At 34.4% G+C, this 16,964-nt stretch overlaps 2 protein-coding genes across 2 annotated transcripts; both read left to right on the forward strand.

The window, feature by feature from the left end:
• Positions 1–1,103: 1,103 nt before the first annotated feature.
• LOC131868888 (putative germin-like protein 2-1) lies at positions 1,104–1,864 on the forward strand. The gene is made up of 2 exons (XM_059215694.1): positions 1,104–1,230; positions 1,329–1,864. The coding sequence occupies exons 1-2, from the start codon at positions 1,104–1,106 to the stop codon at positions 1,862–1,864; spliced, it is 663 nt and encodes a 220-aa protein (XP_059071677.1).
• An 11,931-nt stretch (positions 1,865–13,795) lies between these two features.
• LOC131868889 (germin-like protein 8-2) lies at positions 13,796–14,716 on the forward strand. Its single transcript, XM_059215695.1, has 4 exons — positions 13,796–13,922; positions 14,021–14,205; positions 14,374–14,523; positions 14,639–14,716. The coding sequence occupies exons 1-4, from the start codon at positions 13,796–13,798 to the stop codon at positions 14,714–14,716; spliced, it is 540 nt and encodes a 179-aa protein (XP_059071678.1).
• Positions 14,717–16,964: the final 2,248 nt, after the last annotated feature.

Genomic DNA, 16,964 nt, shown 5'->3' on the forward strand with positions numbered 1-16,964 from the left:
AAGCGGTACGATTTTTAGTCACTGTTGTACCTTGACCCAAGGTAGTTCAAGATGCATTCAAACTACTCACCCATGACATTCTGAAAATCAGACATCAACGTCTTAATAAGGTTATATCTTATAGAGGTGATGGATTCTAGTGAATTGTAATGTCAAAACCGGATTCTATTTCCGCTACCCATCTACCCTCTAGGGTTTGGAAAAATAAAACGATCTTAAATAATTCTAAATACTAGATCCCTTGGACAACATGGTCTCTTCCAAGATGGGATTCTCAACACCACCAAAAAGTTTTTTTTCTTGTAGAATACCTCTCCAAAATCTATCTTCTTATACATTTATCCTCCATAAATTGGTTCTTATGTTTGCATATGTTGTCTTAAACCTATAATTTAGGTCTCCAAAACTGCTAAAGAAAAGTAATACACCTACTTGACTTCAAAATTGTAGATGGATGTGAAATAGATATTCTAATCAACGCATTCAATGTAAAGTAAATGAACATAAGTTATTTTGAGCAATGTTTTTCTGTCCTAGAACATAGACAATCTGAGAAATAAACATTGAATAACATAAATTAATTTAAATGACGAGAGATAAAAATCTCATTGAAAAAGGGTACAAAGCATGGACAGTCTTTAGGCCAATATCCAACTCCAAGAAAGAAACTTTCCTCTCATACCGATTCTCCCACGGTGGAGAAAGATTTATATATTGTTTCCTTTGAAGAAGCCCACCGTTCCAATTAAGTCTAAACAATTCCACATTACTAAAATGATGGCGATGGCGAGAATACGTGTAAGGCAGGAGGTAAGTTGATCTTGAGATAGGCATACGCAGCAGGGCAGGGAGAAGATAGAAAATTTCAACGTTAATGAAAGGATGGTGAGAATACATCTGCGGTAGCAGGCGAGACAACCACATGCAGTAAGACTTAGTGTGACGTAAGGAAAAGAGCAACAACTCTGGAAGGATCCGTGAAATATACGGAGTCAAGATGAATTAGTCTTTGCGGAGAGTTATGGTTTGGGCTATATAAAGCGTGTAATGGGTTTGTAATAGACATTCATATCCTGATCTCTTGTGTCTGCGTTTCTATTACAATGGCTAACCGCATGATTTACTTCACGTTGGGACTTTTTCTGTTGATATGCTGTTACAGCGACAGGGTCATGGCAGGGGATCCGGATCCCTTGCAAGATTTCTGCGTTGCAGATGAGGAAAGCAACGGTGAGTGAGAATATTTATACATAAACAATGATAATGATTTGCTTATTAGACGAGTCGAGTTACTAACAGACAGATTGATTTGATCTTGTTTTAAACAGTTTTGGTGAACGGGTTCGTTTGCAAAGACCCAATGCAAGTTTCAGCAAACGATTTCTTCTTCCGGGGACTTGGGCAGGCAGGGAACACCGACAATGATGTGGGCTCCAACGTAACGATGGCGAACGTTAAACAGATACCAGGCCTCAATACGTTTGGAATATCGTTGGTCCGCATCGACTACGCAGTGGGTGGAATAAATCCTCCTCACACACACCCAAGAGCCACCGAAGTTCTTGTTTTACTGGAAGGCCAGCTTCTTGTGGGTTTCATTGACACCAGCAACAAATTTTTCAGCAAAACTTTGGAGAAGGGAGATGTGTTTGTGTTTCCAAAGGCACTTGTTCATTTCCAGCAGAATGTGGGGCATGAAAATGCAGTGGCCATAGCTGGATTGAGCAGCCAGTTTCCCGGAGTTCAGACAATCGCCAATTCTCTGTTTGCGGCGAATCCCCCTCTCCCCGATTCCGTTTTGAGCAAGGCCTTCCGCATCACCCAGGAACTGGTGAATTACATTCAAAAGAAATTCGCATACTAAACAAAACAAACAAGAGGTCTCCCAATGAAGACCGTCTTTCCCAATTCTTTTTTCTCACCGTTGAATAAAACTATCATTTTAGGGTTATTGGCGTCCTCTTGTGCCATTCATAGCATCTGTTTTGGACATCAGCATGTCCTCATCATATTCCAAAGATTGAAAATTAACCGTTGAATAAAACTATCATTTTAGGGTTATTGGCGTCCTCTTGTGCCATTCATAGCATCTGTTTTGGACATCAGTATGTCCTCATCATATTCCAAAGATTGAAAATTAAATATTGATGTCGTTTTGTCCCTTTGATGACAACATTAAAATTTCACTTTGCTGTAACACATTTTAAGGTAAGTTGTAAGCGCATTTTGAATATAATTTCCAATATCTCAAGGTATTTGTTGATTGATACGAAGAAGATAAAAGTGTCGTCATATTGAGAAATTGGCAATCGCATTTCCATCAAGAATAAGATAATAGATATAACTCATACATTATCAGTGAGATCTGCAAATATCATAATCTTCTACTTTTCCCATGCATTTATAAATGATCTAATAAAATAGAGCTTCATACATCAGTTCATTCTAAAGCTTCACGACCTCTTCTTTCATGCCTTCGATGTCTATATAACCTATGTCTTTGAAGCTTGCTCATTTTCATTCTATGCAACTACTGCAGATACTCAAATTCTTAAGAAACTGCAACAATAATGTCTTGAGTTGATGAAAAACATAGTACATGCTCACAACAAAAAAGAAGCATATTTCAAATACATAAATCTTATTCAATCAACATACTCTTTATTAAATAGTCTTGTGGTATTACAGGGGTGACATATTGTTATAAATCACAAAGGGGTGCGAAATATTATGTATAACATTGTAGGCACAAAATTTGACCACATACAAAATTTCAAGACAAGTGGAAGGTGTAGATGTAGAAGATACCAATTTTGGCTTTCTGAATGTTCACATCAGTAGCATAGTGCATTGGATCGGCACATAAGTGAAGAGAACAAAAATCAGCGATGGTGAGATTAGAATGGAATATTCGATTTGATTATCGATCGGTTGGTATTGGAGAAAGTTTTCTACATGATTTATTTAGGGAAGTGCTAATTTGTTTTAGACAAGTGCATGTATTTTATTCCATATTTGATAGCTAGGTGCATGTTTTTTATTCTAGGTTTTGATTGAGGTTGACAAGGAAGTGAACGCTATTTGGTTGCATAGTTTAGCTTGGGGGAAGACATTGAAAAGAGAGACTATAAAATAATGAAGATATCAATCAATAGATTTGGATGAAGAAAAACGTCGAGTAATAAGATGGTGCAACACTTGGAAATGGAGATTCTAGATTTCAACTCATGGAAACATAAGTTTTGTCATTGGAGAGAATTAGTCAATGAGCGTAGAACTCGAGCATATTGTTAAGCAAGCTCTTTCCACAAGAATACAATATTGTACGAAATTACATAAGTGCTAGGTAATGTCCACTTTGTATTTAAGACTCAAATTGAGAAGTTGGCTTGTGAATCTTGCATTTAATTGATACTAGAGATGAGGGTACAACTCCATTCTTTTCAATATTTTTTATTGGGTTACACCAAGGAAAGTTCTAAATCACTAGTCACTATTTTATATTCTATTGAGTCCTACACGCTTACTTTCATTTTATGCCACCAGTATGTATATGTGAGCATTTAAGAAAACATATAAAGCACATTTTAAGTGATAAAAACACAACCTTTGCTCATATCTACAAATAGAAGCCGAGTTTAGTTACATGAACCACACGAAGCATTACACTCCTTGCGCACTCCTGGTCTTATGGAATTAGAGGAGTCACATTATGGTATGAAGCATAAAAGGGCGCGAGTATAACATCGTTGGTATTTACATGAGAATGTACACAATTGCAAGACAAGTGAAAGATGTAGATGGAAACACGTTAGAAATAAAAATGTCTATTTTTTTCTATATCAATGTTGGTTTCAGTACCACCAATTTTATACCAATACAATATGGGATCATACCTTAAAAAATGTTGGTTTATGTAGCATATATAATCATACCATCTCATAAATCAATGTAAACCTTGAAATGGAGGAAACAAGATCCTACGATTGACCAATGTAAGCTAGAAGATCTTAGTTGACACAACATAATTAGTAATAAGAATAGGACTAGTTGTTGTCTTTAAGGAAGGGATACGAAATTAGGTTCCTGTTCCTTTTGTTGCATGAGATGGAGACAGTGAAGTGTCTATAGATGAACTAGTCTAACAATGGTAAAATGACTAAGTTTTATAGAATGTAGTAGATACAAGATGAAATATAGAAAGAGTAAGACATATCTGAGATGGAGACGTAGAGAGGAAATTGGGACTGTAATATGAAGCTAATTGTACTAGAGAGAAACGTTGGAGATCCGTGTCTAAAGTTGAGGGAAAATTGAGAGATGATCGAAAATGAAATCGACAATATTTGATCACTTGCCTCTTAAAAATATGGGTCAATGACTGCTGGGTGCCCTGTTCTTAGGGTTTTCGTTCAATCAATGTTTTGTGATGCCTGCTAATGTCTGGTCTACTTTTCTTTAACTTTCTTGTTATCGGATTTGGACCTGTAGATAGAGAAAATTGGGAGAAATGGTTATTTCATATAAGGGATTACCTTATCCAAACCGCGTATTAGTGTTCTCTCTTCAACAATGATAATGATGAGATAGGATGCATGCCCCCACAAGAAAAGAGGCTAAGCAAATGATAAATGGTGAAATGATGACACCTTATCTTAGGTACGAATTACATAATACACTTGATCATAATTGCTATAGCATATATTTCAATGATTGAATAATCAAATTGGGACTTCTTTATCGTTTCGCTCCCTGAATGCTTGATTGACTAGGTTTTTTGGTTTTCTATATTGAGTACATTGATTCCTAGAATGGGAAAGGGAGTTGTGTTTATATGAAGTTCACACCTTTTCGAAACATTTTGTTGTGATGGGACAACAAAACAAATTAGATTCATGCAAATTACAAGGTCCACTTTCATCTCTCAACAGTTGAGCCTATTTTAGCAAAATAGGGGTGTTGGGTGCACTAGTCCTTGAAAAATGTGCTAGTTAAAAGTTCACCAACAGGGGAAATAACCTGGTTTTCCAAAGCAATCTGAACATTAGGTACACACACGAATAAACCAGGCACACACAAAAAAATAGAAGAAAACCACATAGAAAACCATGCTGAAGAAGACCGTAGTCTACAAAAGGATAAACACTTGTGCAAGAGAAAACTCGTGACTTGTGCAAAATCGACGAGCTCCAAATGACCTTTTTGTGGGTTTGAGCAATTTCACTTACTATAGATTAACGTTTGCTCGCACCTCCATGAACCCAAAATAGCCTACGCCAATTTTTCAAGCTATGTGTTGTTAGTGTATGATATTCTAACTAGAATATTCTTCTATGTAAGTTTGCTAGATGGTTAGTTGTTAGAATAATGCCTGGTTATGTTAATCTTATCCATGAAACATTACATGATTCTAGATAGCATCTGATATTATAGGTGGAACTGTATTAGATATGTATTTTTAATCACCCCTAAGTTGATCAAAGATATTAAGAGCTTATCATTCATCTCAATCTGTGCATTTTCTTTTTTTGAGCTCCACTAGTTTTTTGGTACTCACATGTTTGTAATTTATTTTAATTATGACTGCAGATTTATAGAGGTTTTGATTGAGGTTGAGCATCTGAAAGGAATGTGGATTTGTGCCATAATATTTTTGTGTTCTTGTGAGGACATGATAATCTGAAGGTGTTTCTACTGTGATTTTAAAAATCCCGATGAATTGAAGTTTATAAAATTCATCGTATAAATAATAAAATAAAAATAGGAGATTTTATTTCATGGTTGATTAGTGTATTTTAAATTATATATATTTTTTATTAAATTGTTGATCATGGAGACCAAGTTGACAAATTTGAAGCTCTACTGTAGGGCGATTTTTTAGGAACACATTATTGTGTGGATAGTGGAAGCGCTTAATTAGCTAAAAGATGATTTGTCTTCAATTTTAATAAGACGATCAATTATTTTACTATGGTCAATCTGCATGTGTAAAGGTTTGGGATATTTTATTAAAAAGCCGATCCTTGTGTGCTGGCTTTTTGGCACTTTCTGGTGTGGTAAAATTTGCATAGGCTGATCTTTTGGCATAGATATTTGATTTGAACTAGTGATATAAAGTGGTTGTTTTGGCATAAATTGTTGGATATTGTTGGTCATGCTAGGATATGTTGTGGTCATTGATGTCAACATATTCCTATGATTTTCTCTGGTGATTGCAGATTGGGAAGATTTTCTGATCCGGTTTGTAGCGATGCTTTGTTGATCACTGTTTCGCAGAGTTCGGTATATCCTCTGGTATATTTTGGTGTGATCAGATCTGGTGCTGAGATTTTGGGATATTTCTTGGGAAGGTCTTGTGTATCTTAATTTCAGTTGAATCATGATTTGGTTCTCCGCAAGTTATCTTTCTTCCTGGCCGTTGTTGATTGGTTGTGTTCTTTAGCTTTCAGACGTTGACCGATGAAGATTTGAAAAGTAGTGTTGGTGCAGCTATTGTGGATGATTCTAATGTGCTTGCTGGTATTTTTTTTAATTATGTCCTATTTGTTTTGGCAATCTGTATTTATCGTTGTGTGAGTTTTTGGTGGTTTCTATCAACCAGTGATGATTTGTGTGTTATGCACCATTTCTGGTGGTGTAGCGTGTTGCGATTGATCTTTGCGTGATTTTCGGTGGAGTTATGTGTTTGGGAATTTGACCTAGAACCATGCTATGCTATGTAAACCACTATATTGGTCTGGTGGTCAGTGTTTGTATCGTGTGATGTAATTTTTTAATTGAGGGTCGAGGGTTTAGCCGACCTTGTTATCAAGGTTGATAAATTATATATATAGGTGATATAGTCATGTAATTTGGTTGTTTGATGTTGTGTCTTCATTATCAGAGAGAGGTTTGTGTGCGAACATGTGATGTATCCTTCGATGTTGAGTTTGTGGTGAGATTCTATTTGGAGATGCTATTCTTTCCGTTCATTTCTTTCGAATTGTAGTCCAAATCTTATTGCGAGTCAGTGAGACTTCCCTAAGGGTTGTAGCCTTCCGAGCAAATATTATTTGAGCAGTGAGCTCTAGGCAGTGTGCCTGAATGCATGTGCATTCCTCATTGTAATATTTTCACATACTATTGTAGAGTATCATCTTACTGTGGGTAGGTTCCCACCATGGTTTTTCGCTTAACTGGGTTTTGCGCATCAAAATCTTAGTGTTGTGTGTTGTGCTATTAATTTTCTTATCTGTCTTATTACTGCAGTTTATCAAATCTGTGTTTTGCGGTAAAGTTTGTTATTCCGGTGAAGACTGATTCACCCCCCTCTCATTCTTCCCTCTTGGCTGTTGTTAACATAAATATTGTCAAATCAAATCAATTTTTGGTCAATCTTAGAGTTGCATATGTTGCTTATCTATTTTTGCATGAATTTTGAACAATTTGAATAAAACTGTTTTGTCTTTCTCTATTAATTTTTCCTTGCATGAATGTCATTTTGGCTATTTAAAAGGCCGCAAGACTCCTTCTTGGTCTAATTTTTAACCTTTTTTTACCGTTACTTGAGTTCTTCAAGGTCATGTTTTGCACCACTTAGACCAGTTATCTAGCATTAGAGGGCATGTGGAGATTTTGTTTTGCCTCATGGCCTCATCTAGTTTTACTTTATTTTGGTAGTCACGTTTGCCTTTTTAGGCTATAGTGTCCCTTGTTCCATTGCTGATGAAAAGATCCTTTGTCAACTATGAATCTTTGTTACATGAATTTTGGATGAGAATAATTGCTTCCAGAGATTTATTCCTATTACAAGCACTTTTTTGTGGAGGCTTTTATGGAGGAAGACAATAATAGTTCCTAGTGCATATTTTGTGTTCTTTTTGCCCCCGTATTGTTTATGCTCTTTCCAATTTGGTTATTTTAAAAATTGTTCACATATTTTAATGATGAAGTATCATTTCGTGAATTATACTACACAAAATGTAGTAAAGTTCCATCATCTGGGTGGTTACATGCACACACATCTAGTGTAGGTTTCATTCAAAGCTTTTTGAAAAATAAAACTTATGAAATATAAGTTACTAATTAACCATACAATCTCTTCAACAATTCCTCCAACTGGTAGCCAAATGATGTTACGTGCATCTAATTTTTTTGACATCATACCAACTAGAGAGTAACTATGCAGTTATTGTCATGAGCCTATTTCATAAATTACAAAATAATTTATACTTATTTATTTATTTTTCATTAAATTTAAAACAAATTAAGATAGAAATTTTTATTTGAATTAAATATACATTATTATGATAAAGATTTTTATAAATATATTAAATATTTTATTGAAAAGTTTTTTATAAATTATATAAATATGTATATTAAAATCATAAATAAAATAGAAACTCTATCAATTAGAAATATTTTAATTAATATAATGAAATGTCATCACACACAGGCATAGAATCCCAAGAAACCAACATCCTAACAAGCTAATATCAACTCTAAAATTTATCTAGAAGGAACATTCAGATACACTAACAAAGTCTAAATACGTAGTTGTTGTTGGTGCTCCAAAATGTTCCTTGTATTGTAATGGATTAGTCATATATGTATCCCACAAAATTATGATAGAAACATTTTACATCTACCACAATGAAAGAATAGATAACAATACTAAAAGTATAATAAATGTAAACCTAGGTATTTTGTCAATCTCCTAAAATATTATTCAAGAAAAAGATAACTGATATGAAAAAAATTACATGTTATAAATAGTTTTAGAAGAGTTAATCAAAGCTAGAAACTTGATTTTCAAGAGGATGCAATTTGAGAATATGAACCATCACATCAAGCAATTGGATGATGTTGAGTGTCGACATATTGCTAGGGAGACATGCAAGCTAAGGTGGTGCTTGATCATCATAGACCAATTCAATGATGCCAAGTCAGTTCTTGTAGGTGTATTGAACCTAACTCATCAAAGGAGGAGCAAGTGACATATGGCATTACATCAAATATTATTCAATGTACCTAATCTCATTTCTCATTGATCCACATTCAAAGAGGGACATGTGCCCAAAGTGTTGTAGTTTTCTCATTGGTTAAAGTGGTTGTTGTTATAACTAGCCCTAATTAGGGTTTCATGGTTAAATCTCGGCCATTAAATTCAAATCAATCTCGGACATTCATTTGTATCAAGACTTCTATATAAGGTTTGCCTTCTCATTTTTAAAGGTTAATAGGTGGATAATAGAGTAGAGCAGAACTGTTAGAAAGTAGAGTAGGAGGAGGAAGCTAGAGATTGTTTCCAAGACTTGTTGAAATTAATACATAAGTTTTGTTGAAGATATGGTGGATGTTTGTGCTGTCTTTCTACATTTTGCATGGGTTCTTGTTACTTCTCAAAGTTAATTGAATTTTACTGATTATGATGGAGAAATGCGAAGATATATGATGAATTACTTAGTGCTCATACCATTTGTTATTTGTTGATTGCAAATTGTAGTGCATGGTTGGTCTAAACCTCATTGTTGAAATAGTTCGATTTTTTAGTATTTTTAAAAATGTAAAAAGTTCTATATATTATTATTTTTAAATTATATTTTGAATTTTAAAAATAATTTGTTTTAATTTATTTTGAAATTTTTATCTATTAATATTTATTGCTTTTAAAAGTTTATAATATTAAAATAATTAATTATGTATTTAAAAAATTTAATATTAAATTATATGTTTATGACTTCTTAAATATTATTCTTATTTAAAGGAGAATCTAGATCAATAGAACAATTTAGATTAAATTAAACTTAATGGTCGTTGGACATAAAATCGAAGCTATTGTTAATTCAGTTTAGAATGTGATTATTAACCACACATGTCATTAGAGGGATGCAAGGTTGTATGGGCTTTAGGATGACTTGACCTTATTATGTGTGGTCATAAGGTTGTTTGTAAAGCTAAAGCAAGGCAAGTATGGATATCGAGAAAATAATTATAGTGTGTAATTTAAGACTCCCAAATGTGAGAAATAAATACAAACAAGAGAAGTGTTGAAGTATACAACTTCTATGTAACTTCTTCCCTTGCCACTCTATCTACAAAATTCCTCAGATGTATTATGTACTGAGAAGTATAAGTGGATAATGCACTAAAGGATAGTGCATACGTGACAAAACACACAAAATGAGGTTATACATGGCAATTACAAATAATTCAATACTATGTTAATACTATTACTATTGGTTCAAAGATTTACAAAAGGTATAACCACCATACTAGGTGTCAACCTATGTTAACATCTTCATTAACGAGTTTGAATTACAAATTGGCCCAAAAATATCCCTCCCTCCCTCTCTCTCTCTCTCCCCTTTTGTATCTTTGTATCTCTTCTTTTCTATCCGTTTCTATCTCCTAATCTTTATCTTAATTTCTCCTTATCCCTCTACAACTATATCTCTCTTTATTTGTCCTTTTCATCCTCTCTCACTCTATCTAGGCACGTCTCACTCTCTTTAACCATCTATTTCTTTGCCACCTCCCTCTCTTCATTCCCATCTCTAGCTCTCTCTTCCTCTGTCACCCTATCTCCAGACATGTCTCGCTCTCTTTATCTATTCATATCTCCCCTCTCACTATTGCAAACATAACATGAGCCTATTGGTAATGGAGTTCAATTATCTTTTGATTGAAAGGTTTTCTTTCACTTATGTTTGGTTTGTATTAATGAATGCACAATTGATTCAAAGTTATCCCTCGCTCATTCTCTCTCCCCCTCTCTATATATTTATCTCTTCTATCTCTATCTATTTCTCTCTCCTCTCTCTTTATCTCTTCCTCTCATATCCATATCCCTATTCTTCTCCATATCTATATCAATCTCGATCTCTATCTTCCTCTCTATATTTATCGCCTAACTCTATCTCCTCACTCCTTTATCTTTCCCTCACTCTTCCTCCTCTATCTCTCTCTTTATATCCCTATATCTCCCTCTCTCCTTCTCTCCCTATTTCAAACAAAACATAAGAATATTGGTAATGGAACTCGATTATATTCCCGGTTTAAGGGTTTTGTTTGATTGCATTTGTCCGTTTAAGTAGATGCATAGTTGATTTGGATCTATAATTTTTTCAAATGTTGAGACCTTTGTTGAATAAATAATATCATTTACTAAATGGTTTGCTAATTTATCTCACGTGTTGCACAAATATATGAAAAAATAGATCAATTTTTTTTAATAATCATTCCACATCTATTCGGCGTACATATTGCACACCAAGGTGCAATTGCTAGTTGTATATTCTTGACTTTTCTATTACACCATATCATTCAATAAAAAAGAGAATAGCGTTGATGGAAGAACCACAATCATCTGTAACCGCATAGGCTACCCATGCCTATTTGTATCACCTCCACATAGAAAAGTACCTAAAACCATGCTCTCTACATTAATAAACATTTTCTTACTTATGCAAACCATGTCATTAAAGGGTCCAAAAGTATAGGGATTCATTCAAAAAATATTCCTCACTTAATTGCATCCAATATTAGATCACTCCCGGTGTCCATGCTCTTACATGGATGTAGATTTACCTTTCGTATTAGTCATTTGTGGAAACTCAATGGGGAATTGGAGATTGTGAGTGTGGTATGAAAGACAAGGTAAAACCTATGAGAGATATTAAAAAAAAATGTACTCGAGTAGTTATCAAGAAAACTGAGATTATACTAGCGTAAAATATGACCAAACTGTTTTATTGACTTGCTCTTCTATAATATGAACCACTTATTATAATCATGAATCGATCAGGTGTAGAATTTTATTCCCCCTCTCACTCTATTTGTTCCTTATATTCGATTGTTGATCACTTTGATTTCTTAATTGTAAAAAGTTCATTAGTTAGCCACCCTTATCCAAAGAGAGTAAAAAGATAATTCTTGATAGGTAAACAAGGGATCATGGAACTAAACGTTTCCCAACCAAGAATCATCCCAATATATCACTTTTAACGCATTTTTTACTTCTCAAATTGAATATTTTTTATAAACTATTTATAATTGTCATATTATTTGATATAAAAGAAAAGAAAATTCAATCAATATAAATAAAAATAAATAAAATGAAATGTCTAATCAATATGAAATACTTTTCTCATATATTTGATTGAAGTAAGAGGAAAAAAATAATCTTTAATATTATATTTTCCTATTTAGTTACCCCAAACAACTAATTCATCAAAACATTAAGTTAAAAAAAATATTAAATAAACATATATCTCACAAAAATAATAAAAAATAAATCATCTAAATCAACTGTATGTACTTTGTTAAAAGGAGAATCGAGAGGACAATGCAGTCAACTGGACGAAAAGTTTTGGTGTCGAAAAATGGAAATAGACAGATCTCAAACATTAGAAAAAGTAGTAAACCTACTTTATTAAAGAGAATTCACTCACCTAAAGGTAAAATTTTGATCTCCAAAACTGCTAGAAAAGACACCTACTTCATTTACAACAATGCACTTCATTTACAACAACACACTCACCTAAAGATTAAATTTTGGCCGAGTTCAACTGTAGATGGATGTGAAAGAGACAATCTAAGCAACGCACTCAACGCAACGTGAGCAATGTTTTCGCACCCATCAACAGTTTGAGAATGAAGGCTCTTTTCTCTAAAATATCGCGGTTTACATTCATTATAGTTATGAGTATTGGAAGCGGTACGATTTTTAGTCACTGTTGTACCTTGACCCAAGGTAGTTCAAGATGCATTCAAACTACTCACCCATGACATTCTGAAAATCAGACATCAACGTCTTAATAAGGTTATATCTTATAGAGGTGATGGATTCTAGTGAATTGTAATGTCAAAACCGGATTCTATTTCCGCTACCCATCTACCCTCTAGGGTTTGGAAAAATAAAACGATCTTAAATAATTCTAAATACTAGATCCCTTGGACAACATGGTCTCTTCCAAGATGGGATTCTCAACACCACCAAAAAGTTTTTTTTCTTGTAGAATACCTCTCCAAAATCTATCTTCTTATACATTTATCCTCCATAAATTGGTTCTTATGTTTGCATATGTTGTCTTAAACCTATAATTTAGGTCTCCAAAACTGCTAAAGAAAAGTAATACACCTACTTGACTTCAAAATTGTAGATGGATGTGAAATAGATATTCTAATCAACGCATTCAATGTAAAGTAAATGAACATAAGTTATTTTGAGCAATGTTTTTCTGTCCTAGAACATAGACAATCTGAGAAATAAACATTGAATAACATAAATTAATTTAAATGACGAGAGATAAAAATCTCATTGAAAAAGGGTACAAAGCATGGACAGTCTTTAGGCCAATATCCAACTCCAAGAAAGAAACTTTCCTCTCATACCGATTCTCCCACGGTGGAGAAAGATTTATATATTGTTTCCTTTGAAGAAGCCCACCGTTCCAATTAAGTCTAAACAATTCCACATTACTAAAATGATGGCGATGGCGAGAATACGTGTAAGGCAGGAGGTAAGTTGATCTTGAGATAGGCATACGCAGCAGGGCAGGGAGAAGATAGAAAATTTCAACGTTAATGAAAGGATGGTGAGAATACATCTGCGGTAGCAGGCGAGACAACCACATGCAGTAAGACTTAGTGTGACGTAAGGAAAAGAGCAACAACTCTGGAAGGATCCGTGAAATATACGGAGTCAAGATGAATTAGTCTTTGCGGAGAGTTATGGTTTGGGCTATATAAAGCGTGTAATGGGTTTGTAATAGACATTCATATCCTGATCTCTTGTGTCTGCGTTTCTATTACAATGGCTAACCGCATGATTTACTTCACGTTGGGACTTTTTCTGTTGATATGCTGTTACAGCGACAGGGTCATGGCAGGGGATCCGGATCCCTTGCAAGATTTCTGCGTTGCAGATGAGGAAAGCAACGGTGAGTGAGAATATTTATACATAAACAATGATAATGATTTGCTTATTAGACGAGTCGAGTTACTAACAGACAGATTGATTTGATCTTGTTTTAAACAGTTTTGGTGAACGGGTTCGTTTGCAAAGACCCAATGCAAGTTTCAGCAAACGATTTCTTCTTCCGGGGACTTGGGCAGGCAGGGAACACCGACAATGATGTGGGCTCCAACGTAACGATGGCGAACGTTAAACAGATACCAGGCCTCAATACGTTTGGAATATCGTTGGTCCGCATCGACTACGCAGTGGGTGGAATAAATCCTCCTCACACACACCCAAGAGCCACCGAAGTTCTTGTTTTACTGGAAGGCCAGCTTCTTGTGGGTTTCATTGACACCAGCAACAAATTTTTCAGCAAAACTTTGGAGAAGGGAGATGTGTTTGTGTTTCCAAAGGCACTTGTTCATTTCCAGCAGAATGTGGGGCATGAAAATGCAGTGGCCATAGCTGGATTGAGCAGCCAGTTTCCCGGAGTTCAGACAATCGCCAATTCTCTGTTTGCGGCGAATCCCCCTCTCCCCGATTCCGTTTTGAGCAAGGCCTTCCGCATCACCCAGGAACTGGTGAATTACATTCAAAAGAAATTCGCATACTAAACAAAACAAACAAGAGGTCTCCCAATGAAGACCGTCTTTCCCAATTCTTTTTTCTCACCGTTGAATAAAACTATCATTTTAGGGTTATTGGCGTCCTCTTGTGCCATTCATAGCATCTGTTTTGGACATCAGCATGTCCTCATCATATTCCAAAGATTGAAAATTAACCGTTGAATAAAACTATCATTTTAGGGTTATTGGCGTCCTCTTGTGCCATTCATAGCATCTGTTTTGGACATCAGTATGTCCTCATCATATTCCAAAGATTGAAAATTAAATATTGATGTCGTTTTGTCCCTTTGATGACAACATTAAAATTTCACTTTGCTGTAACACATTTTAAGGTAAGTTGTAAGCGCATTTTGAATATAATTTCCAATATCTCAAGGTATTTGTTGATTGATACGAAGAAGATAAAAGTGTCGTCATATTGAGAAATTGGCAATCGCATTTCCATCAAGAATAAGATAATAGATATAACTCATACATTATCAGTGAGATCTGCAAATATCATAATCTTCTACTTTTCCCATGCATTTATAAATGATCTAATAAAATAGAGCTTCATACATCAGTTCATTCTAAAGCTTCACGACCTCTTCTTTCATGCCTTCGATGTCTATATAACCTATGTCTTTGAAGCTTGCTCATTTTCATTCTATGCAACTACTGCAGATACTCAAATTCTTAAGAAACTGCAACAATAATGTCTTGAGTTGATGAAAAACATAGTACATGCTCACAACAAAAAAGAAGCATATTTCAAATACATAAATCTTATTCAATCAACATACTCTTTATTAAATAGTCTTGTGGTATTACAGGGGTGACATATTGTTATAAATCACAAAGGGGTGCGAAATATTATGTATAACATTGTAGGCACAAAATTTGACCACATACAAAATTTCAAGACAAGTGGAAGGTGTAGATGTAGAAGATACCAATTTTGGCTTTCTGAATGTTCACATCAGTAGCATAGTGCATTGGATCGGCACATAAGTGAAGAGAACAAAAATCAGCGATGGTGAGATTAGAATGGAATATTCGATTTGATTATCGATCGGTTGGTATTGGAGAAAGTTTTCTACATGATTTATTTAGGGAAGTGCTAATTTGTTTTAGACAAGTGCATGTATTTTATTCCATATTTGATAGCTAGGTGCATGTTTTTTATTCTAGGTTTTGATTGAGGTTGACAAGGAAGTGAACGCTATTTGGTTGCATAGTTTAGCTTGGGGGAAGACATTGAAAAGAGAGACTATAAAATAATGAAGATATCAATCAATAGATTTGGATGAAGAAAAACGTCGAGTAATAAGATGGTGCAACACTTGGAAATGGAGATTCTAGATTTCAACTCATGGAAACATAAGTTTTGTCATTGGAGAGAATTAGTCAATGAGCGTAGAACTCGAGCATATTGTTAAGCAAGCTCTTTCCACAAGAATACAATATTGTACGAAATTACATAAGTGCTAGGTAATGTCCACTTTGTATTTAAGACTCAAATTGAGAAGTTGGCTTGTGAATCTTGCATTTAATTGATACTAGAGATGAGGGTACAACTCCATTCTTTTCAATATTTTTTATTGGGTTACACCAAGGAAAGTTCTAAATCACTAGTCACTATTTTATATTCTATTGAGTCCTACACGCTTACTTTCATTTTATGCCACCAGTATGTATATGTGAGCATTTAAGAAAACATATAAAGCACATTTTAAGTGATAAAAACACAACCTTTGCTCATATCTACAAATAGAAGCCGAGTTTAGTTACATGAACCACACGAAGCATTACACTCCTTGCGCACTCCTGGTCTTATGGAATTAGAGGAGTCACATTATGGTATGAAGCATAAAAGGGCGCGAGTATAACATCGTTGGTATTTACATGAGAATGTACACAATTGCAAGACAAGTGAAAGATGTAGATGGAAACACGTTAGAAATAAAAATGTCTATTTTTTTCTATATCAATGTTGGTTTCAGTACCACCAATTTTATACCAATACAATATGGGATCATACCTTAAAAAATGTTGGTTTATGTAGCATATATAATCATACCATCTCATAAATCAATGTAAACCTTGAAATGGAGGAAACAAGATCCTACGATTGACCAATGTAAGCTAGAAGATCTTAGTTGACACAACATAATTAGTAATAAGAATAGGACTAGTTGTTGTCTTTAAGGAAGGGATACGAAATTAGGTTCCTGTTCCTTTTGTTGCATGAGATGGAGACAGTGAAGTGTCTATAGATGAACTAGTCTAACAATGGTAAAATGACTAAGTTTTATAGAATGTAGTAGATACAAGATGAAATATAGAAAGAGTAAGACATATCTGAGATGGAGACGTAGAGAGGAAATTGGGACTGTAATATGAAGCTAATTGTACTA

The sequence above is a fragment of the Cryptomeria japonica genome, unplaced genomic scaffold, assembly GCF_030272615.1.
Source record: "Cryptomeria japonica unplaced genomic scaffold, Sugi_1.0 HiC_scaffold_223, whole genome shotgun sequence".
Lineage (NCBI taxonomy): Eukaryota > Viridiplantae > Streptophyta > Pinopsida > Cupressales > Cupressaceae > Cryptomeria > Cryptomeria japonica.

What these genes read in the sequence shown, in the direction of transcription:
- LOC131868888 (XM_059215694.1), top strand. Translation starts at nt 1,104, where the DNA reads ATGGCTAACCGCATGATTTACTTCACGTTGGGACTTTTTCTGTTGATA. An exon ending in TGCAGATGAGGAAAGCAACG is followed by an intron (nt 1,231 to 1,328) that starts GTGAGTGAGAAT and finishes TGTTTTAAACAG; the next exon opens with TTTTGGTGAACGGGTTCGTT.
- LOC131868889 (XM_059215695.1), top strand. Translation starts at nt 13,796, where the DNA reads ATGGCTAACCGCATGATTTACTTCACGTTGGGACTTTTTCTGTTGATA. An exon ending in TGCAGATGAGGAAAGCAACG is followed by an intron (nt 13,923 to 14,020) that starts GTGAGTGAGAAT and finishes TGTTTTAAACAG; the next exon opens with TTTTGGTGAACGGGTTCGTT. An exon ending in TCCGCATCACCCAGGAACTG is followed by an intron (nt 14,524 to 14,638) that starts GTGAATTACATT and finishes CTATCATTTTAG; the next exon opens with GGTTATTGGCGTCCTCTTGT.